This window comes from Geotrypetes seraphini, chromosome 5, assembly GCF_902459505.1.
Source record: "Geotrypetes seraphini chromosome 5, aGeoSer1.1, whole genome shotgun sequence".
NCBI classification, from domain to species: domain Eukaryota; kingdom Metazoa; phylum Chordata; class Amphibia; order Gymnophiona; family Dermophiidae; genus Geotrypetes; species Geotrypetes seraphini.
In genome coordinates this window covers 176,248,143-176,271,269 of record NC_047088.1, presented here as the reverse complement: position 1 = coordinate 176,271,269, position 23,127 = coordinate 176,248,143, and the positions used below count along the sequence as shown (strand labels likewise).

General features: G+C 41.8%; 1 protein-coding gene across 1 annotated transcript in view; it reads right to left on the bottom strand.

The window, feature by feature from the left end:
• The window catches only part of DNAH7 (dynein axonemal heavy chain 7), a 707,015-nt gene that overhangs the window by 612,344 nt on the left and 71,544 nt on the right, over nt 1–23,127 (bottom strand). Inside the window, exons 10-11 of the mRNA XM_033944671.1 lie at nt 11,267–11,394; nt 10,831–10,909 (exon numbers count right to left, since the gene is read on the bottom strand). Coding sequence (XP_033800562.1) covers nt 10,831–10,909; nt 11,267–11,394 — 207 coding nt within the window. The remainder of the gene's footprint in view (nt 1–10,830; nt 10,910–11,266; nt 11,395–23,127) is intronic.

Genomic DNA, 23,127 nt, shown 5'->3' with positions numbered 1-23,127 from the left:
CCAAGTTTAACTGTCCTTTTTAAGGATTTTTTAAACTTTATTTAGTCCATTTGGGGGGGACTTACATGTTACCCCGTCTTCCTGTTTCTTTCCTATCCTCTTATCTTGCTTTAAAATTATATTGTAGTTCTCACTATTTCCTTTTGTACCTGTTTGTAGAGTCTTATTATTATCTGTCTTGTTGTCTGGTTCGTTGTCTTTTTATGTTAGGTGTAATTGGTTTAACTATTTGTATTTCCCTTGGAAGATATAATAAGGTGGTATATCAATTTTTTAATAAACTTTGAAACTTCAAGGCACCATATCCCGCTGTACAGCGGTGTTAAGCTTTAGAAAGGGAGATGGTGCCATGATAAAACCCTTTCGGGTGAAACATGTTGGCGGTATAAATCCCTGAAAGCATGACCACATAGCTAATTGTTAAAAGTTGTCTATAACACTGTTCTTCAACCGCCGGTCCGCAGACCAGTGCCGATCCACAGGAAATTTCTGCCAGTCCGCGGGGGGCCAGCAAGATTGCTGCTGCTGCTAAACCCGACAGGAAATCTTCTTTCCGACGTCAATTCTGACGTCGGAGAGGACGTTCTGGGCCAGCCAATCGCTGCCTGGCTGGCCCAGAACATCCTCTCCGACGTCAGAATTGACGTCAGAAAGAAGAATTCCTGTCGGGTTTAGCAGCAGCAGCAGCAGGGCAGTAAGAACAGGGGAAAAGAAGGAGGAAGGCTTTTTTTTTTTGCAGGCAAGCAGGCTGGCTTTGGCCAGGGAGGGAGGGAGAGAGGTAGACAGGATGGCTTCGGAGGTGGGGGTGGGACAAAGTGTGGAAGGCAGTGAGAGGGACATAGGAAGGAGGCACTGGGGGCACTAAAGACAGAAAGGGGCACTAAGGACATGGGAAGGAGGCACTGGGGGCACTAAAGACATAGGAAGGGGCACTAAGGACATGGTAAGGAGGCACAGAGGCACTGAGGACATGGGAATGAGGCACTGGGGGCACTAAGGACATGGGAAGGAGGCACTGGGGGCACTAAAGACATAGGAAGGGGCACTAAGGACTTGGGAAGGAAATAGGGAGGGAATAGAAAGGGACAATTGTTGGACCTGAGAGCAGAAAGAAAGAAATGAAAGGATACACAGACAGAAAGAAACGCAACCAGAGACTCATGAAATCACCAGACAGCAAAGGTAGGAAAAATGATTTTATTTTCAATTTAGTGATCAAAACGTGTCAGTTTTGAGAATTTATATCTGCTGTCTATATTTTGCATTATATTTGTCTATTTTTCTATAGTTACTGAGGTGACCGAGCTCGTGGAGATGGGGCAGAAACGGGGTTTTTAAATTTTAGTCCTAGTAGTATGCCAGTCCACAAAATAATTCTTTTATTTCTGCCGGTCCACGGGTGTAAAAAGGTTGAAAAACAGTGGTCTATAATATCAAAATTCTAAAATAGTTATTTTAAAACAACAAGCCTCTGAAATAAGTAAGTCTAACAGCTTGTGAAATTGGATATAATTAAGCACTGCTATAAGGAGAGGCAAGTAAAACAACAGTCTTAAAATCTGTAAGATCTTTACTGAGGAACTGCCTGATCTCATTGAAACTAAAGCCTGATGAACAGGAATTATGGAATGTGAAATCATGAGGTTTTAGATTTATAACCACTGGTTTCAGAAGTCAGAAAAGAGCTCTGGAGTAGAGGTCTTCACTTGAACAGGTCTACAGGACTCCCAAAGGGATCCCCCCCAGGTCTACGGAACTCCCGTGGGGATCCTCCCCAGGCTTACAGGACTCCCACGGGGATGGAACTGGGGTTCCCGAGGCCTGGAAAGAGAATTAATAGAAGATAGACAAAAGCAAAAACTGGGACCAAGATGATGGAAACACAAAATGTCCCACCAGCTACAGCAAGGGAGATGTTCATTTTGAGGGGGGCTAAGCTCAAAGTGGGAAGCCCAGCTCCCTCTCTCATGGTTATGCCACCAATTGTGTTTAGTACAAAATGAAGTACTTGCTGAGTTTGTTTTGGGGTTTCCAGTTCAGTTTTGACACATTTTTCTTATGCAGCCATTGTCCTGAAAAGTGCCTCTCTCAATTCTGCTTTAAATGATTTTGTGATGCTGTATTAAGAACAACATAAGAACATAAGAAGTTGCCTCCGCTGAGTCAGACCAGAGGTCCATCCTGTCCAGCGGTCCGCTCTCGTGGCAGCCCTTCAGGCCTAATTGCCTGAACAGTGTCCCTGACTAATTTTGTAACTGCCTCTAATCCTATCCCTATTACCTACCTCTACTTCTATCTGTACCCCTCAATCCCTTTGTCCTCCAGGTACCTGTCCAGACCCTCTTTGAAGCCCTGTAGCGTGCTCCTGCTTATCACATCCTCCGGTAGCGCGTTCCATGTATCCACCACCCTCTGAGTGAAAAAGAACTTCCTGGCATTTGTTCTAAACCTTTCCCCTTTCAATTTCTCTGAGTGCCCCCTTGTACTTGTATTTCCCCGTAATTTGAAAAATCTGTCCCTGTCTACTCTTTCTATGCCCTTCATGATCTTGAAGGTTTCTATCATGTCTCCTCTAAGTCCCCGCTTTTCCAGGGAGAAAAGCCCCAGCTTCTTCAGTCTGTCAGTATATGAGAGGTCTTCCATACCCTTTATTAGCTTAGTTGCTCTTTTCTGGACTCTCTCAAGTACCGCCATGTCCTTCTTGAGGTACGGCGACCACTACTGGACACAGTACTCCAGGTGCGGGCGCACCATTGCACGATACAGTGGCAGGATGACTTCCTTTGTCCTGGTCGTGATACCCTTCTTAATGATGCCCAAATTCTGTTTGCCTTCCTTGAGGCTGTGGCGCACTGCGCCGACGCCTTCAATGATGTGTCTACCATCACTCCCAGGTCTCTTTCAAGGTTACTCATCCCTAGCGGTGATCCCCCCATTTTGTAAGTGAACATCGGGTTCTTTTTCTCTACATGCATGACTTTGCATTTCCCTATGTTGAAGCTCATTTGCCACTTTTTGGCCCACTCTTCCAGCGCTGTCAGATCTTTTTGGAGATTTTTGCAGTCCTCCTTGCTATCAACCTTGCTGTATAATTTGGTGTCATCCGCAAATTTAATAACCTCACATTTTGTTCCTGCTTCCAGGTCGTTAATAAATATATTGAACAGGAGCGGCCCCAGCACCGACCCCTGCGGAACTCCGCTCGTGACCCATTGTCTGATTCATTATTCATTGCTGCATTAAAAACCATTTGTGGATCTAGGAAGGACCTCTCACAAGTTACCTATGCCAGATGGTGAATCCAGATTTGTTTGCTCTACAGATTTGAGCTTTATATTGCCAAAATATCCAACTCTTATTTCTTTTAACAAGAAATGGTCCACCCTACAGTCACATGACCTAATGTCTAATTTAATTCTTGCCGGTAATGTATGCATCTCTTATTTCTGTTTACTGTTATTTGTTTATATTGTATTTAATTGTTGGTTTATTTTATTTTATTTTTTTAATCTTTATTCGTTTTCATATCTTACAACAAGTGTATAATATTCAATCAAAAATAAATTTTACAAATCACTTGATATTCTTACTTATAATCATCAAAGCATAAAAGAATCCCTCCCCACCCATCCCACCCATTAATAATAAACCAGTTAAAACAAATATCATATATCCCAATCCCACCCTACTTATAACCTTATATAATAATAAAAGGGGTGGTTAAGGTGTCTGATCATTAGAATATGTAATCAATAATCTCTGGTTTCTCTTCAGATCGAATAAATCTTTCGCCTTTAATTGTTGGTTTAAATAAATTAAGACTTAAAAAAAAATCAAAACTGTCAGAAGTAACTGCTGCTTTTTATGGGGACAGGTAACTTTTATGGGGGGATGGGCGGTAACAGAGTAGATTCATCACAAGGACAGAGGGAATTCCTTGCAGGGTCGGGCGGGGACGGAGGCATTCCTCATGGGGGACAGGTGAGTACAGAGGGAATTCAGGTGGGAACAGGTGGGATACTGATGGGGATGGGCGAGATTTCTGTCCCCGCGCAACTCTCTACTCTGGAGATCAAGGAGGAGAAATACATAGAAAGGAAGTGATGGCACTGATTGTCATGGTGACTTAATAGCATTGCTCCATTATTCTGTGCTGATACTCCACATAAAAGTATTTTACCCTGTGCTCACTAGCATTTCCAGTGATCTGTCACAGCAATAGCAAGTGATAATACTTTAGGGCAGCATAGGAAAGGTCAGTAGATGTACACAAATTCTCCTAAGCAATGGTTGGCTCCTCATTGTGGGCATGAAAACCATGTAGCATAGAAAGTCAGATCCCACGGGGGATGATTCTGCTCAGTCATGCAGAGATTTCCTTTGTTGTTGGCAGAGCTCTGGGAGCTGCTATAAGAGCTCAAGCAGGATATGACAGTGGTGCGAGATCTACTACTATTCCCATTGTTCAATGGAAGTAAATCCCAGATGTCTCAATCTGCCTCCTTACTTCCATGTTTTCAATGGAAGTAAAACCTGGATGTCTCACTCCATCCTCCTTTTTCTGGAGCCATATTTTAACCTTATACCAGATGTCTGAGAAAACCCAAACATATCCACTTTTTAGAGGACTGTCCAGGTGCCCAGAGGGATTTCCAAAACCCAGCAGTTTGTCCGGGTTTTGGAAGTCATTGAGCTTGGGGGCCTTATCTGGAGGCCATCTGTGTATGTGTGAATGTCAATGTGATGACATCATATGTATGCACACATGCATGTGACATCATCGTGTTGATGTCTGTGCATGTGCAGAGGCCCTCCAGACCTCAGAGGAGACAGGAGGTTTTGCTGGAGCGGAGCTGGAGGCAGAGGCTGAACAGCGCAGGGCTGGGGCAGAACTAAGTGGGGCCAGGTGTCCCCTTTTTTTAAAAAGCAAATCTGGCAACCCAGTGCTGTACATTAAGAGGCAGATTCTGTATAGGATGCTGGTTTTAGCAGCCACCTAAGAAATGGCTGAGAATCATGTTTGCCTTTATGGACAGGAGCGGTTCACCCCACCTAACCGCCCTGATTCTCTAACTGGCACCCATGTCACAGGCACCAGTTATAGAATCACACCTTCTTGATCTAGAAATCCCTTGCCATCAGCTAAGTGCATCAAGGAAATCTCCCTGCTGTGATCAGCTGAGTGGCTACAGCAGGGGATCCCCACAAGTCCCATCGAAATCTGCAGGAGGGATGCCCACTCCCTTCTGCAACTGAACCCTTGCCCCCCCCCCCCCCATTGAAGACAAGCAGGAGGGATGCCCACTCCATCCTGTCACCACCACCACCCCACCCTATTCTCTCGTCTGCTCGATACTCTTGCTCCTCCCATTTCATATTCTGTAAGGCAGAGTTTCTCATCATGCAGTACATGTACCCCTGGGGGTACAGGAGAACCATGCAGGGAGTATACGCCACAATTGTCTTCATTTGCAGCCCAAAGGAAATCACCGGCAGCAGCGAATCACATACTCTACCCTGCTGCCAGCACCTGCACCTCTCTCTCCCTGGGACCTGGCTGCTGCCACCAACAACTCTATTCAGCACCCCGAGCCCTTATTTGCTCTCCCCAGCTCCTCTGCACCCCATCATGCGCCCTTGTTACTGGCACACATTCTTCTTCAGCACATGTGCAGCCCTCCCACATATCTACTATTGCTCTCCTGTTCTCCCTCCTCCCAGTAGCTGGCATGCTGAATGCCATGCTGCTGGGGAATTAGATCTGCCTGTAAGACTAGGCCCTCCTACTTCTCCCGGCAGCCGAGCAGTACGAACAACCATCCTGAATGCCAGGAGAAGTCAGCAGCTTGCCACTACTCTGGCCCTGATCTCATCTCCAACATCGGGCCCCCGGGCCCATAGCAGGACCCACGAGCTGGGCCCAGCAAACATGCAACCCCCTCCCCTATCCAGGTGGCACTTTTAACTTTTTTGTATCTGTGTGCATAAGGATACAACTGCCAAGATATTATTCTTTGACATGATTGGTCCTTGAAAACTAACGGCAAGCAATTTTTGTTTTATTTTTTATTCAATGGTTATCCTAACCTGAGCAACAAAGCAATCAAGGCTTTATACCATTTGGATCTTCTTATTTTTGAGAATTTTTTTTAAAATTTTGATTTTCAGCTCTGATAGAAATTAAATTAAAAAAAGAGAAAGGCTGCAGGTTAGTTTGTCGACCATCAAGCTGCATTTTGAGTTAATTTGCACTCAAAAACAAGAACATCCATCACATTTATTAACAATTCTATTCTATCTACTTTAGGTTCACCATTGTTAAAATAACCCTTACATAGCTTAAAAAACTTTCAATAAATATCAAATTTAATTTTTTGTTGGTTTTGCAATTTTATAATTTCAGTTATAATGTGCAGCAAAAAGCATTTGCTTTGTTTAGTGTGTCGGAGATAAGAAGTTTGAGAGATACTGATTTAGTGAGTGAAATTTGTCACTTTTGAGAATTTATATCTGCTGTAGCAGATATAATTTATTTATAATTTATTTTTCTGTAGCAGTTTCTGAGGTAACAGTGTGCTTTGTGTACTTTAATTTTGTGCTTACCATTATGTACTGTTAATAAGATTATATTATGTGCATAAGAAAAATGAATGGAAGAAATGGCATTATAATTATTACTATTATGGAGGCAGGGTCTGGGGCAGAGCTTGGGTGGTTGGTGTTTGGGGGTACTCTGTTGATATTTGTTAGACTTAGGAGGTACTTGGCTTGAAGAAGCTGAGAAACATTGCTGTAAGGCAGTGCATTGCAAACTGTGTGCCTCCTGAGATTTCCAGTATGCCACGGCACACTGGGCAGGAAGAGAAGCTCCAGTGCCGGCGTCAGCTGACTTGCAACTTCCTGCTGCCATCGCATATGCCAGGACTCCTGCCTTCGCGTATCTGCTGGGACTCCTGCCTTTGGCTTGTCTCCGCACCCCAAGACCAGCAGTGGCTGGTCTGTGTGCTCTGTGTGCTTTTAACTTCTGTGTGCTTTTAAGCTCTGTGTGCTTTTAACTTCGCCGCACAGGTGCCACTAGCAGTAGTTTAGAGGGGGGTTTCATGAAGTAGCCTCGGGGTCTTTGCTAGGCTGGCCTGCTTCAATGATGCGAGGTGGGCCAGCCTAGCAAAGGCCCCGAGGCTGCCTGATGAATCCGCAGCTAAACTAATGCTAGAGGCAGCTGTGTGGTGAAGTTTAAAGCACACGGCTGACGCTAGGCTAGAGAGAGGAGAGGTATTGCTGGAGAGGGGAGGAGGGAAGAGTGAAAGGGTACTGTTGGACAGGGAGGAGGGAAAAGGAAGGGAGGAGAGTTACTGTGGACAGGGGGAGGAGGGAAGGGAGAAGTAGTACTGCTGGACATGTGGAGCAGGGGAGGGAGAAGGGGAACTGCTAGACATAGGGAGAGGTGCTGCTGTACAGGAGGAGGGAAAGGGAAGGGAGGGGAGTTACTGCTGGACAGGGGACAAGGAAGGGAGGAGGAGTACTGCTGGATGGGGGGAGGAGTACTGTTGGACATGGGGAGAGGTGCTGCTGGACAGGGGGAAGGGAAAGGGAAGGGAGGAGAGTTACGGCTGGACAGGTGGAATGGAAATGGAAGGGAGAAGAGGTGCTTCTGGACCTGGCAGAAGGGGAGGGAAAGTAAAGGTGTTACACACTGGAGGGGAGGGTGAGATGGTGCATGGGGAGAGAGCATGTTGGGTTTGAGGGTGAGAAGAAGGGAGAAAGAAATGTTGGACTGGTGGAAAGGAGGGAGAAATGCTGGACTGGGAGGGAGGCCAGAAATGAGGAAGGGAAGGGAAATGGGCTGCAGGGGGGAGAAAAAAGGAAAGGAGAGAGAAATATTACACGGGGGGGGGGAGAGATGACTAAAGGAAGGGAGAGATACCAGACCAGTGAAAGGAAGGGAAGAAGGGGAGTCTGTTAACGCTATAGAAATATTACATTACATTACATTACTGATTTCTATTCCGCCTCAACCTTGCAGTTCTGGGCGGATTACAAAAGAGACAACTGGACATTTCCAGGATAATTACAGAGAGAATTCTGGTCATTTCCAGGAGAAGTTACAAGAATAATGGAGCTGTATATTTCAAGAGCTACAAGATGCTGTACAAATAGGAAATAGTGCAGATCCAGTATATATACCGTTAGGGAAGCAGTTGACATGCTTGAGGCTAAAGAGAAGGGAACTGGTGAAGGGGGAGTTGCGTTGCGGGGGGTCCAGTTGGGGTTAAGCCATCTGTATAAATTTTTTGAATAGGTGTTTTGATTTCTTTGCAAAAATATTTGTAGTCGTTTGTTGTTATCAGCAGGTTGGAGATAGTGTGGTCCAGTTTTGCTGCATGCGTCGCCAGCAGACTGTCAAATATCTTCTTGCGCTGGGTGCCTTTGAGTGGGGGGTAGGTAAAAGAGGTCTTAGTTCTTCTTTGCCTAGTGGTGGCGTTTTGGTACAGGCGGTTGTTTAGGTAATTGGGGGCTGTGCCATTTATTGCTTTGAATAATAGACAGTATAGTTTGAATTGAATTCGTGCTTGCATTGGCAACCAATGTGAGTCCAGGTAGGCCACGGTGACGTGGTCAAATTTTCTCAGTGAGTAGATTAATCTGAGTGCAGTGTTTTGGATTGTCTGTAGTTGTTTTATCATTGTTGCAGGGCAAGGCAGATAGAGTATGTTGCAGTAGTCCAATAGACCTAGTATTAGGGATTGGACTACTAGCCTATATTGCTCTTTGTCAAAGAATTTTCTGATTTTTCTTAAATTGTGCATGGTTAGAAATGCTTTCTGGGTGGTCTTGTTGATTTGGGCCTGCATTGTGCAGCATCTGTCTATTGTTACTCCTAGGAGTTTTAGGGTAGGTTGTATAGGGTATTTGGAGGCGTTTATTTCTAGTTCTGTGATGGAGGGATTCTTATCCATTTCAAGCAGTAGAAATTTTGTTTTGTCAGTGTTCAGCTTCAATTTGTGATCTGCCATCCATTTTTCCACTGCTTGAAGGGTTTTTTCCAATTTTTCTGTAGAAGTTGGGTCAGGAGCATCAAAGGTAGGAGTATGGTGATGTCGTCAGCATAGCTGAATAAAGTTACATTCAGATTGTCTAGGGTAGACCCAAGGGAGGATAAGAAGAGGTTGAAGAGAGTAGGTTAGAGAGGTGATCCTTGAGGAACTCCACAGGGGTTGGACCATGGTTCTGATTTAAGATTGTTTGACTTTACTCTATAAGATCTGTATTTAAGGAATCCTTCGAACCAATTGTATACCCTGCCTGAGATCCCTATGGCTTCTAGTGTCTGCAGTAGGATGGTGTGGTCGACCAGATCGAATGCTGCAGATAGATCGAGTTGAATTATCAGCATCCTTCTGCCTTTGCTGAGGTGCTGTCGGGCTGTGTCTAGTAGGGTTACTAGTAAAGTCTCCATGCTGTGGTTGGATCTGAATCCCGATTGAGATGGGTGGAGAAGATTGTGGTCTTCCAGGTAATTTGTGAGGAATTGTGCAACTAGTCCTTCTATAAGTTTGACATATATTGGTATTGAGGTGATGGGTCTATAGTTAGCGGGGTTATCTATAAGGCCTTTGTGGTCCTTCACAATTGGAATGATTATGATTTCTCCTAGGTGCTGCGGGAATTGACCTTCAGTGAGTGTAATTTAGATCCATTGCATGAGGCTGGCCCTAAATTTGGGGGTGGCATTGGTTATTAGATACGCGGGACAATAGTTCAGGTCGCATGAAGCATGACTGTATTTTTTGTAGAGTCGATTCTTGTCTGTCCAGTTTACCGCAGGGAATTCGGTCCAGGTCCTGTCTGCAGCAATGGCTTCTCCTATTTGGGGATTTGTTGTTATCTCGTCGAGGACGGTGTGTGTGTTATTGAAGATAGTCCTGATTGTTGTAATCTTGTTTTTGAAGTGGTAGTAGTAGTTTTTGAAGTGGTAGTAGTAGTTTTTGAAGTAGTAGTAGTAGTAGTAGAGAGGGATGAAAGATTATGGGAAGGACAGGAAAGAGATGCCAGGCTGGGAAGGAGGAAAGGAAGGATAGAGATGTCAGACTACTGGGGGGGGGGGGGGAAGGAAAGAAGGAGAGAGATGTCAGACTATTGAAATGAGTAGGGAATGAGTGAGAGATAGGACGCGAAGATAAGACATGGAAAAGTAGATTTTGAGAAGAAAGTAGAAAAATGGAAAAATCGAATGTTAAATTAATGCCAAAGATGGATGCAGGGCAGAAAGTGAAGAAGGAGAGATAACCAGTCAATGGATAAGAAGGTATGGATAATTTTCTAAAACAAAAGTCCATAAGCCATTATTAAGATGGCTTGGGGAAAATCCACTGCTTATTCCTAGGATAAGCAGCATAAAATCTGTTTTACTTCTTGGGATCGTGCCAGGTACTTATGACCTGGGTTGGCCACTGTTGGAAACAGGATACTGGGCTTGATGGACTTTCAGTCTGTCCCAATATGGCAACTCTTATGTTCTTTGAAGTTTTGTTTTTAATACCATTAATTTTCTAATTAGGGAACCTTTGTATTCATCTTATGATGTTTTGTATTCTGTCACTGTTTTTGTCTCCACCACCTCTTTGGGGAGGGCATTCCAGGCATCAACCATATTCTCAGTGAAAAGTAATTTCCTGACATAACTCCTAAATCCACCGCCCTTAAACCTCTAAATAAAATTTAAAAATGATAATAATGTTTTATTAGTCAGGTACAGTACCCACATTCACTGCCATGTATTATTGTGTATAAATATTTTTAAAATACTGCTCACAAAAGAAAGAAGTGTACCTTTAATTCCATGAGTTCGTGTGTGTTCTGAGGGGTGGTAAGAGCATTTTCCGCTATTTTCTCAAAATCACTACATAAGCTGAAAAGAGGGAAAAACAATAGTTGACATGAATAACACCATGATCTCTCGATCTCTATCTCAGTACGTAATAAAAACTAAGGCCCCCCTTTTATCAAGCTACATTAGGGTTTTTTTAATTGCTAGCCACTGTGGTAAAAGCTCCCAAACTCATTGAATTCCTTTGAGCATCGGAGTTTTTACAACAGCAGCCAGCAATAAAAAAAACCCTAACTTGGCTTGATAGAAGGGGGCATAAAAAAATGGAACAGTAAAAATGAGTAATAGCAATTTGAATACAGAAATGATTAGAGCCAAAAATATGAGTTTACTTATATTCAGATAATCTTATTTATTTATTAAAAAAAAATTCATTACCTCCGATTTGTATCTTGATGATCATGAAACATTTTGGTTATCAATTTTCCACAAATAGCCTCTGACCGCTTTGCCAGAGCCCTGATCAGCTCATCACAGTGTAGCTCATACATTCCTAAGCGAATGTACTGTAACATAAGAAAAAAAGAAAGGGCTACATGTGAATGTCTTCTTACCTCTATCTGTTTTAATGTCTTTCAAAAGTTTTATTTAAAAAAAAAAAAGAAATATTGACAAGTTATTCCTAACAATATCCTACAACTAATGTTTCATTAAAAGGGTTCAAAAGAAGTTTGCATAAGTTCATAAGAACATATGAATAGCCTTACTGGGTCAGACCAATGTTCCATCAAGCCCAATAGCCTGCGCCTACGGTGGCCAATCTAGGTCACTAGAACCTGGCCAAAACCCAAGGAGTAGCAATATTCCATGCTATGATACAGGGCAAGCAGTGGCTTCTCCCATGGCTTTCTCAATAACAGACTATGGACTTTTCTTCCAGGAACTTGTCCAAACCTTTCTTAAATCCAGCTACACTATCCGCTCTTACCACATCCTCTGGCAACGCGTTCCAGAGCTTAACTATTCTCTGAGTGAAAAAAAATTTCCTCCTATTGGTTTTAAAAGTATTTCCCTGTAACTTCATTGAGTGTCCCCTAGTCTTTGTAATTTTTGACGGAGTGGAAAATTGATCTACTTGTACCTAGTCTTCAGCCATCTCTTTTCCAAGCTGAAGAGCCCTAACTGTTGTAGTCTTTCCTCATACGAGAGGAGTTCCATCCTCTTTACCATCTTGGTTTCTCTTCTTCGAACCTTTTCAAGCACCACAATATCTTTCTTGAGATAAGGAGACCAGAATTGAATGCAATACTCCAAATGAGGTCACACCATGGAGCGATACAGGGGCATTAGAACATTCTTAGTCTTGTTAACCATCCCTTTTTTAATAATTCCTAGCATCCTGTTTGCTTTTTTGGCAGCTGCTGCACATTGGGCGGAAGGTTTCATCGTATTGTCTACAATGACACCCAGATCCTTTTCTTGGGCACTAATCCCCAAGGTGGACCCTAACATCCGTAAACTGTGATTCAGGTTATTCTTCCAATATGTGCATCACTTTGCATTTGACTACATTAAATTTCATCTGCCATTTGGACGCCCAGTCATCCAATTTCCTAAGGTCCAACTGCCATTTTTCACAATCTGCATGTGTTTTAACAACTTTGAACAGTTTAGGGTCATCTGCAAATTTAATCACCTCACTCATTGTTCCAATTTCCAGATCATTTATAAATAAGTTAAATGGCAACGTTCCCAGTACGACCCCTGCAGCACTCTACTGTTTACTCGCCTCCATTGAGAAAAATAACTATTTAATCCTACCCTGTTTTCTATCTGATAACCAATTCCTAATCCACAACTGAACTTTGCCACCTATTCCATGATACTTTAATTTTCTCAGGAGCCTCTTATGAGGATCTTTATCAAAAGCTTTCTGAAAACCTAGATACACTATATCAACCGGCTCACTTTTATCCACATGTTTATTCACACCTTCAAAGTAGTCAAGCAAATTTGTGAGGCAAGATCTCCCTCAGCTGAACCCATGCTGACTCTGTCTCATTAAATCATGTTTATCTACATGTTCCACAATTTTATTTTTTATAATTGTTTCTACCATTTTGCCCAGCACAGAAGTCAGGCTTACTGGTCTGTAATTTCCCGGATCTCCCCTGGAGCCCTTTTTAAAAATTGGCGTAATATTGGCCACCCTCCAATCTTCAGGTATTACAGACAATTTTAGTGACAGGTTACAGATCACTAGCAGCAGGTCAGCAATCTCATGTTTGAGTTCTTTTAGTACCCTGGGATGTATACCATCCAGTCCTGGCGATTTATCACTTTTTAACTTGTCGATTTGACTTAGTACATCTTCCAGATTCACTGAGATTTCTTTCAGTTCCTCCGCATCATCACCCTTGAAAACCATTTCTGATTCAGATAGATCTCTTACATTACATTAGTGATTTTTTAATTCTGCCATTACCTTGTGATTCAAGGCGGATTACAGAAGAGGATTTCTGGACATGTCCAGAGGTGTTACAGAGTAGAGCGGATTGCTTCAGAGGATTAAAATGTTTCATATGGTGTTAGTTAGTCTTCATGGATTTCTTGAATAGCAGGGTTTTATTTCTTTTCTGAAAGTTTTGTAGTCTGGGTTCGCGATTAGTACATTGGAGAGTTGGTGGTCTAGTTTTGCTGCCTGTGTGGCTAGAAGGCCATCGTACAGTTTCTCCGTTTGATGTCTCTGATTGGAGGATATGTGAATGGTGTCTGGGTTCTCCTGTGTCTGGTTGTGGTAGTTTGGATTAGACAGTTGTTCAAGTAGGCTGGGCTGTCACCATTTATAGATTTAAATAATAGACACTAGAATTTAAATAGTATTCCTGCTTGAATTGGAAGCCAGTGTGAGTCGAGGTATGCCTCGGTGATGTGGTCGTGTTTTATTAGTGAATAGATTAGTCTCAGGGCTGTGTTTGTACTTTTTGTAGTTGTTTTATCATTGTTGCGGGACAGGGGAGATATAGGATGTTGCAGTAATCAAGGAGACCTAGGACGAGGGACTGGACCATGAGCTGGAACTATTTTCTGTTGAAGAATTTTTAAACTTTGCCTGTAATTCCTATTGTGTCTAGTATTTGTAGCAGGATGTCGTGGTCTACTAGGTCAAATGCTGCAGTGAGACCTAGTTGAATAATCAGCATTTTTTTTTCTGTGCTGAGGTGTTGTCTAGCAGTATCCAGAAGGGAGCCTCGTAGTGCCTCAGTGCTGAAGTTGGTTCTGAATCCAGACTGTGTAGGGTGGAGCAAATTGTGGTTTTCTAGGTAGTTGGTGAGGAGTTTAGCTACGAGGCCTTCCATTAGGTTGACATATAGTGAAATTGAGGCTATGGGTCTGTAGTTGGATGGTTGATCTGTTGCTCCTTTTGGATCTTTTAAGATCGGGGTCACAATGATTTCGGAGAGGTCTTGTGGGAAAAGGCCATCTGTGAGCATGGTTTGTATCCATTGCATGAGGAGAGTGTGGAATTTTATGCTGGAGGTTTTTAATAGGTATGGAGGGGATTGGTTGAGGTCACAAGCTGCGTGGCCGTATTTTTTATAGAGTTTGTTAAGGTCGGACCATTGTATTGTGGAGAAGTGGGACCAGGTTCTATCTGCTGAAGCTGATTCTTTTTCTGTGGGGGGCATTGTGATCTCTTCTAGGTGGGTTAGGGTTCCTGCGAAGTTTGTCCTGGCTGTTGTAATTTTGTTTTTAAAGTATTCAGCTAAAAGGGTGAATGAAGAGGGAGGGTTGTTGTTTGTGGCTAGGTAGAGTTTGGTGTCTGAGTTCTTTTAGTAATTGGAATAGTTTTTTTGTGTCTTGGGCTTCTATGCCTATTTGGTTGTGTAGTATGTATTTCTTATAGTTTTAGTTTGTATTGTTGGTTTTGTTTTTTCCATGCTGCTCTTGTGAGTTCTTGGTTACTTTTTCTCCATTTTCTTTCTAGTCGTCTGCATTGTCTTTTGAGTAGGAGTAGTTTGTTGTCGAACCATTTGTCTGATCGTCCGCTGATTCTGGTTTTTGTTTGTATTGGGGCTAGCTCGTCTAGGGTAGTTGTACTTATATTGCACCATTGTGAGATGAAGTCTTTGGGGTCACATTCTTGGATTGTAGCATCTGTTTTATTCCAGAATTTGGAGGGGTTGTTATATGTATGTGATTTGTAGGTTAAGCTTTGGGATTTTGGTTTGGTTTTGCTTTTGGCCCAGTTGATATTGAAGGTGTATTTGTAATGGTTTGAACAGATGGATCTAGACCATTTTTCATTTGAGGTTTGAATCTCTGGTAGATTGGGCTGTTGGGTCATGAAGGCTGCAATGTCTAGTTGGTGACCATTCTCGTGTGTGGTTTGTGGGTCAAAGATCTTGTAGGTTAAGGCTTCGAGGTAAGATAGTAGGTTTTCTACTTGCTTAGAGGTATGGTCTTCTAGATGGAGGTTTAGATCTCCTAGGATTAGGTTGTAAGTTGCCGTTAGTGAGTTTCGGTATATAAAATCTTCGAATTCTGGTCTTGCTGTGTTCCAATTCCCTGGTGTTATATAGCAGAGCATGCAGGTTATGAATCTTTTTAGTGTGGTGCATGAAAGTTGGCAGGCTAGTAGATCCTTGTATGGGGTGGACGTTTAGTCTAGTATGTTTAAGTTTAGGAAGTTTCTGACTAAGATGGCTAGACCTCCTCCTCTTTTTTTTTCCCTGCAGACCACTGTTATCTTGTATCCCTTCGGGCAAACTTCCGTTATCCTGGTGTCCGAGCCTGAGGTTAGCCAAGTTTCAGTGAAGAAGAGGCAGTCTAGATTTTCCATTTTTATCTAGTCGTTTATGTGTTCTGTCTTTGTGCCTAGAGCTCTGATGTTTAAGTAGGCACTTGTTAGTGTGGTGTATTCTGTTTGCGCACTATTTGTTGCTTTTGGGTAGACAAGTGCTCTTGGTTGGGGGTGTGGTTTAGTCCTGGAAGGGTTTGTTGGTCTTCTCTTCCATGTTGGTGTGATGATCTGGTGTATGCAGGTATGGGAGTTTATATTTCTGTCTATAATGGTTCTCCTAGCTGGGTGGTGAATTCTATTTGTAGTTGAAATAATTGGTATTGGGGAGATGTTTTTTGCTGCAGCCTTCCAGTTGGTTAGGAGCAAGATGATGAGTATGATAGTTTGTGTTTGTGGTATACCTTTCATTGTGAAAGATAGGAGGTATGGGGTTGGTGAGAGTGAGGTTTTGGGTGATTTCCTGGAGGTTAGATAGTTGATCTTTCTCTAGGTGTTTGTTGAAGGCAAGTGATTGGGACTTGCGCCTTAGATGGTGATTGAGACGTGCGCTTTAGACGGTGCGCCGAATGGCTGCGTGCCGTTAGCTCAGTGGCTAGAGCGTTGGTGAGGGGCAAAGTGCTCTACCACGACCAAGGGGATCCTCAGTTGCTCTGGGAAGAACAAAATGGCAGAGCCAAATGAAATGGGAACTTTTAAACAAGCAAGGTTTCCCGAAATAAAGAATTCATTCAGTCTTTCCGCTATGGCCTTATCCTCCCTGAGCACCCCTTTTGCTCCTTGATCATCCAACAGTCTCACAGATTCCCTCACACTTTTTTTGCTTCTGATGTATCTAAAAAATTTGATATGAGTTTTTGCCTCTTTTGCGTTTCTCTTCGTATTCTTTCTTAGCTGTCTTTATCAATGCTTTGCATCTAACTTGCCAGTGCTTTTGTTTCTTCTTATTTTTTCATTCGGATCCTTTTTCCATTCTTTAAATGATGTTTTTTTTGGCTCTAATAGCCTCTTTCACTTCACCTTTTAACCACACCGGCTCTCGTTTCCTCTTATTTCCACCTTTGCTGATACGTGGAATACATCTAGTCTGGGCTTCCACTATGGTACTTTTAAATAACATCCATGCCTGGTTTACAGTTCTAACCTTTGCAACTGATCCTTTTAGCTTCTTTTAAACCATTTTCCTCATTTATCATAGTCACTCAAATTTGATCACATTATTATCACTGTTTCCCAGCGGGCCTAACTCCTGTACTATGTCTTGCATTCTATTAAGGATCAAATCTATATAGCACCCCCTTTTGTCGGTTCCCAGACCAGTTCCTCCAAGAAGCAGTCATTTATGACATCTAGAAATTTTACCTCCCTAGCACTCCCAGATGTAATGTTTTACCAGTCAATGTTGGGGTAATTGAAATCACCAACTAACAAAACTCATACTCTATAAACATTGTGCAGTGATTGCACTAGCAGTGATATCTTTGAATGTAGCTTTTGCAAGACTCCTGAAGCAGCCTCAGTGAAACAAGGAAGTTCCCTGTTGGGTCCTGAAGTGAAAACTCGCCTCCTGTGCATTAATGCCATGGAAGTATTTAAACATCCCTATCATATCTCCTCTCTCCTGCCTTTTTTCCAAAGTATACATATTGAACTAGAATGGCTTTGGTCCGATTCAGCATGGATTTTCTTGTTTACTTATGAATTCTGTCAGGTTTGGTAAAAATCAAGATGGATGACACCAGATTATGCTTATGATGCAGCAGCAAAGACATGCAAACTGAAATAACAGAAACTTAGCTGCAGTACATCTGTAACTGGTTCAGCAGTGTGCGATTTCCAATTCAAGTCATTAAGGGCCCAATATTCCAAGTTTATTATTTTCTTGATATACCATCCATCAAGATATATCTAGATGGTTTAAAGTCAATAAAATAAATTTAAAAGCAAATGTTAAAAAGGGGGAAAAAAAAAAAATCACAAAATTTAGTGGGGGGAGAAGTTTCATGACTTAAGACTGACATCACAGGGAAGGAAGGTACAAGAGGTGGTATAAAATAGATAGAGACAAAAAAATCTATAAATGAAGGAGAGGGGTGTATAGGACTTTAGGAGCTAGTTCAGAGGCGTTTTTAATTAAGAACCTGAAGTGAATATTTCAGGGAAAGCAGATGGGATCCTGGATTAGGTATCATAGGCATCCATGAATAAGAAAGTTTTGAGTTTTGTCTTGAATAGTGGGAGAGAGGACTCTTACTTTATATGTAGGGGAAGAGTGTTCCAAAGTGAGGGCGCCACGACTAAGAAGATAGAATTTCTTGTGGTGTCATAGAAGATTTCTTGGTTGGAGAGGACAAGAAGAAGATCTTGGTAATTTGAACCCTGCCCATTTGAACCTTGCTGAGCTGGCTATCTGATTCAGTGACACTTAACTGGACAGTGCATCTGAATATTGCCTGTGACAGCCCAAATGAAAGCCAGGCAGTGGAAGGGCTATCCAGTTGGGGAAGAGTTGGGAGTTATGCAGGACCAGCAATACTCAGTGTCAGTGCCTCCATAGCTAAGAGACCAGATAGAACTGTACCAAAAGGTGTCCTAACTTCATTTAGCTATTCGGATGCTGGCATGGATTATCAGCCAATAATGACATAACTTTCAAGTAGAGGCCTGTATATTCTTCTTTTCTCCCCTCCCCCAGACAAGAATATATATTCTTTCTGACTTCCACCCATTAGTACTGCCCTCCTCCCAAATCCCCTTATAACAAGAGCTTTTTCCCTTGTCAAAAGCATTGCCCCATTTCCAAAGGTCTGATGTCTAGTATAGAAAGGGCAGGAGCGATTCCCTCTCGCTCTTGCCCATGGGGCTGTGGGTTTTAAATAGCTGCCACAACTCTAGATGCTAAGGGTAGGAGTGAGTGGGGACCACCAGAGACTCTTACAGTAGGCCAAGATTTATAGGGGTGAGGGATATACTTCAGAAGTGGGGCAATTCTGGTAGGAGGATGCTGCTCCCGGTTTTTATGCTATATGATAGGCGGTTTTGCTGTTTGTTTTAAATGTATCAAAGGTTGTAGAAACAATGTATATAAATGTTTGTATATTTATTGTATGAATGTCAATTTTGTAACCTACATGGATTTCTGGATATGTGGGATATAAATGTTTTAAATAAATAAATGTTCTCTCCTCCCTCCACTACACAAAAGTACTTCTTTCCTGAAACTCCCTCCCCACAAAAGCTTCTCTCTTCCCATGAGCATTTCACACTCCCGAAGAACTTTCCCCATACCCTGAAAGCTCCCCAGACATGTCCTAGCATTAAGGGTCCCTTTTACAATGCCACAGTAGCAATTTCCCTGCAGCAAATGAACCAAAGCCCTCTTTGGTGCATTTGCCACAGAAGAATCATTACCATGGCTTTGTAAAAAGGGCCCTAAATATCCAGGTCTAATTTAGCCAGCCATAGTCAGCACTTAAAAAACTACTGACCACTTTTAGATAAATATTGACCAGTAAACTTATGTTTTATATTATATATTTTATTTCTTATAGTTTGAGCACTAGATATGATACATGTGTATCTAGATTTTATTTTAAAAAATTAATATGGGGTTATTAATTTATATCACTTCTCTATAAAGTGTATAAAGTTGTTCATAATCTTAAAACTGTTTTGACATTGTTTCAGACCATTGATTGAACCATATCCATTCTCTTCTTGGTTGGGCTGAGAGATTTTCAACACTTCCCAAGCGCCTAGAAGTCGCAAGATTATGGCGGTATAGAAGAATAAAGTTATTATTATTATTATTATTATTAATAAACTTGTGAAAAAAATCTCTCTGTCTTCATTAAAAAATCATTATTTTAATTAGTCCTGCATCTTGATTTCCTCAACATAGTCCTGTTTTGCAAATATAATTCTCAAGAGTCCTGATAGCGGGTGAGCACCATTCTCAACACTTAGAAATAATTTTGAGCATTCTATCAAGTTCAGTTCTTTTTAACATTCTTGTAAGCAATATTGTGAGAGGGCTCTCTCATAAGGTCTGCCTCTTTGCTGAAGACAGCAAAATCTCCAATGGGTAGACACCCCTGATGGTGTGGATAATATAAAGGGAGCCCAGCAAAGCTTGAAGAATGGTCTGAAATTTGTCAGCTAGGATTTAATGCTAAAAAATGCAGGGTCATGCAGGCTACAGAAACCCTAGGGAGTGATACAGTTTAGGAGATGAAGTACTTTTGTGCACAAAAGAGCAAAACTTGGGTATGAACTTATGTTATGATCTTAAGGTAGCCAAACAGAAAAGTTAAGGTTACCAGATAACTGGGAAACCCAAACATATCCTCTTTATAGAGGACTGTCCAGAAGCCTGGGGGAATTTCCAAAACCCAGCAGTTTCTAAGGGTTTTAGAAGTCCCTGAGCTCAGAGTCACATCTGGAGAGCCTCCACACATGCACAGATGTGATGTGACATCATCACATCACATCTGCGCATGCTTGGAGGCCCTGAAAGACACAATCCCCAAGCTTGGGAAAGAAGAGACAAAATTTGTGTGGGGGTGGAATGGGATGGGGCATAACTGGGCGGGGCTGAGGCAGAATAGGGCGGGTGGAACAGGGCAGGGCCACATGTCTTTTTTTACAGACAAAATCTAGTAATCCTATTAAAAGTCAATGGTAAAATTCTAAAATATGCATGCTTGCATAAGGAAGAGGAATGGCCAGCAGGAAAGAAGAGGTGATAATGCCTCTGTAAGTCTATGTTGAGATCTCATTTAGAATACTGTGTACAATTCTGGAGACTGCACATTCAAAAAGATATAAATAGGGTAGAATCCATCTAGAAGGCGGCAACTAAAATGGTCAGTGGTCTTCATCATGAAGCTTGTGGGGACAGACTTAAAGATCTTAATATGTATATTTTGGAAGAAAGGCGGGAGAGGGGAGATACAACAGAGATGTTCAAATACCTTCATGGTATAAATGAACAGTCACAGTTTTATTTGATATACCACATTTTTTAACAAATGTAATCAAAGCGGTTAACAAAATTAAAAACAGTGGGTTAAAAAAACGGACATGGGAAAAGACAAATATAGTAGACAAACTAAGATAAGAGGATTTACAGCAAGGGTGTCCAACCTTTTGGCTTCCCTGGGCCGCATTGGACGAAAAAAATGTTTCTGGGGCCGCACAAACACGCAAACGCTGCAGCAAGACAGAGGAGGGAGCCGGTAAGACGGTAAACACCCAGGGGCAGCAGAGGAAAACACTGCATCGCCCTCGGCCGGGGCCGCACAAAATACTTCAAGGGGCCGCAGGTTGGACACCCCTGATTTACAGGGAAGGAGTAGATTACAATATTTGCGGGGAAGAGGGAAATAAAAAACAAAGGATAAAAAAAAACAAAAGGTAAAAGTACTTCCCAGAGACTATTGGAATTTGCAGCCTTTTCTAGGGAACCCAATGGAATAAATTGTGAGATTATTTATTAAATTTTTATAAAATTAGTCCTGGAACTTTTTGAACAGACCTCGTATGTTCTTTATATGCCATCATTTTTCTCTGTTTGTATGTATCTGAATAAAAGCTACAGTTATCCAGAAATTTTCCTTAAATATTGATACATGAGCTGTCTGTTCTTTTCACAGACCTAATACTGTATTTGGAAAAGTATTTATGCAGTCAGCACTCACTACTGAATGATTCATTAGGAAATTAATAAATAAAACAGCACCAGGTAACAACCAGCACCCAAAATATGTTAAGACAGTATAATATTTTTATTATACTAAAACCATCAACATCCTGAAACAAATTGATATTAAATTGAACATTGATCATAAATAGCCTAACATGTTTTCACGACTGCCTACATCAGGGCACAAATGTTCAGAATCTTGATATAATCCAGAGCCTAGTGAAAAATTAATGGCAGAAAATAATAGATAGATATGAAACCTAGGGCTTGTTTTACTAATGTGTGCTAGCGTTTTTAGCACACGCAGGGAATTACCACGCGCTATGCTTCTAGAACTAACGCCAGCTCAATGCTGGCATTAAGGTGTAGCGTACGCTATTCCGCACGTTAAAGCCCTAGGGCACCTTAGTAAAAGGAGCCCCTAGTGGAAAGGAAGAAGAATGGCAAAATTAAAAATTAAATCAAAAGTTAAAACTGGAATACCTAGAAACAAAGTTATATGGTGCTGTTGACAGTGTATTTTTTTTCTTGTTTTTATGACTGTAAAGTGTTCCTGCTGTATTGAAAGATCCAATTCTTATTTTTTATGAAATGTTTGTTTACTGGCTCAAGAGTTTTTATTAAAATGTCTCTTTATTAGCATATATTTATTGAAAATACTATATTATTGCTAGTAAAATTTCCACAAGTTTTCTTTTTACTTTTTTTTTGTTTTTTGTTATTTTTGACTTTACTTTCTAATTCTTAACTTAGAGCAGTGTAGCTACATGGGTATTTAGATAAAAAAGCAGCTCAGGACATAGAAGAGAGTATTATACTCTTGGAGGGCAAGTCTATTATTGGGCACCTGTATTTACACACTTCAAGGCCAAATGGTAGGCATCTATTCTATAATGGAACCTAGTCACCCAGGTTATTATTACTACTAATTATTCCTATAGCACTACCAGGCTTATGCAGTGATGTAGACCAAAATATGGAAGAGACAGTCCCCACTCAAATGAGCTTACAATCTAGTTGAGACAGACAAGCTGGACAAAAAGGTGCATCTATACACAGGGGGAATTTCAGAGGAAATTATAAAGCAGGTATGGATGCTTAGCAGGTGGGTTGAAATTTGGAATTGAAAGCAGCTTCAAAGAAGTGGTCTTTGAGTCTAGATTTGAATACTGCCAGAACCGGAGCTTGTTGTACCAAGTCAGGCAGTTTGTTCCAGGCATATGGTGCCACAAAGTAGAAGGTACGGAGTCTGGAGTTTGTCATGGAGGAAAAGGGTACAGATAAGAGACTTACCCAATGAGTGGCATTCCCTGGGCAGAGTACAGGGAGAGATGAGAGAAAAGAGATACTTAGGGGCTGCAGAGTAAATTCACGTGTACTTTAGGTCAGTAAGAAGAGTTTGAACTGTATATGGAAATGGTTAAGGAGTCAATGAAGTGACTTGAGGAGAGGGAGAGTGTGGGCATAGCAACATTGGCGGAATATGAGGTGTCCAGCAGAGTTCTGAAGGAGAAAGAAATGGTTTAGCAGAAGGCCAGTGGCAAGTAGGTTGCAGTAGTCTAGGCAATAAGTGATGAAGGTCTTAGCAGTGCACTCAGAGAAGAAGGGTTGGATTTTGCAATGTTGTAGAGAAAAAAATGACAGGTTTTGATGGTCTGTTGGATTTGTGAATAGAAGGAGAAAGATGAGTCAAAGATTACCCCACAGTTATGAGCTGATGAGTCTGAGCTGATGAGAGCCTTGTCCACAGAAATAGAGAATGGGGGAAGAGGAGAGGTGAGTTTAGGAGGAAAG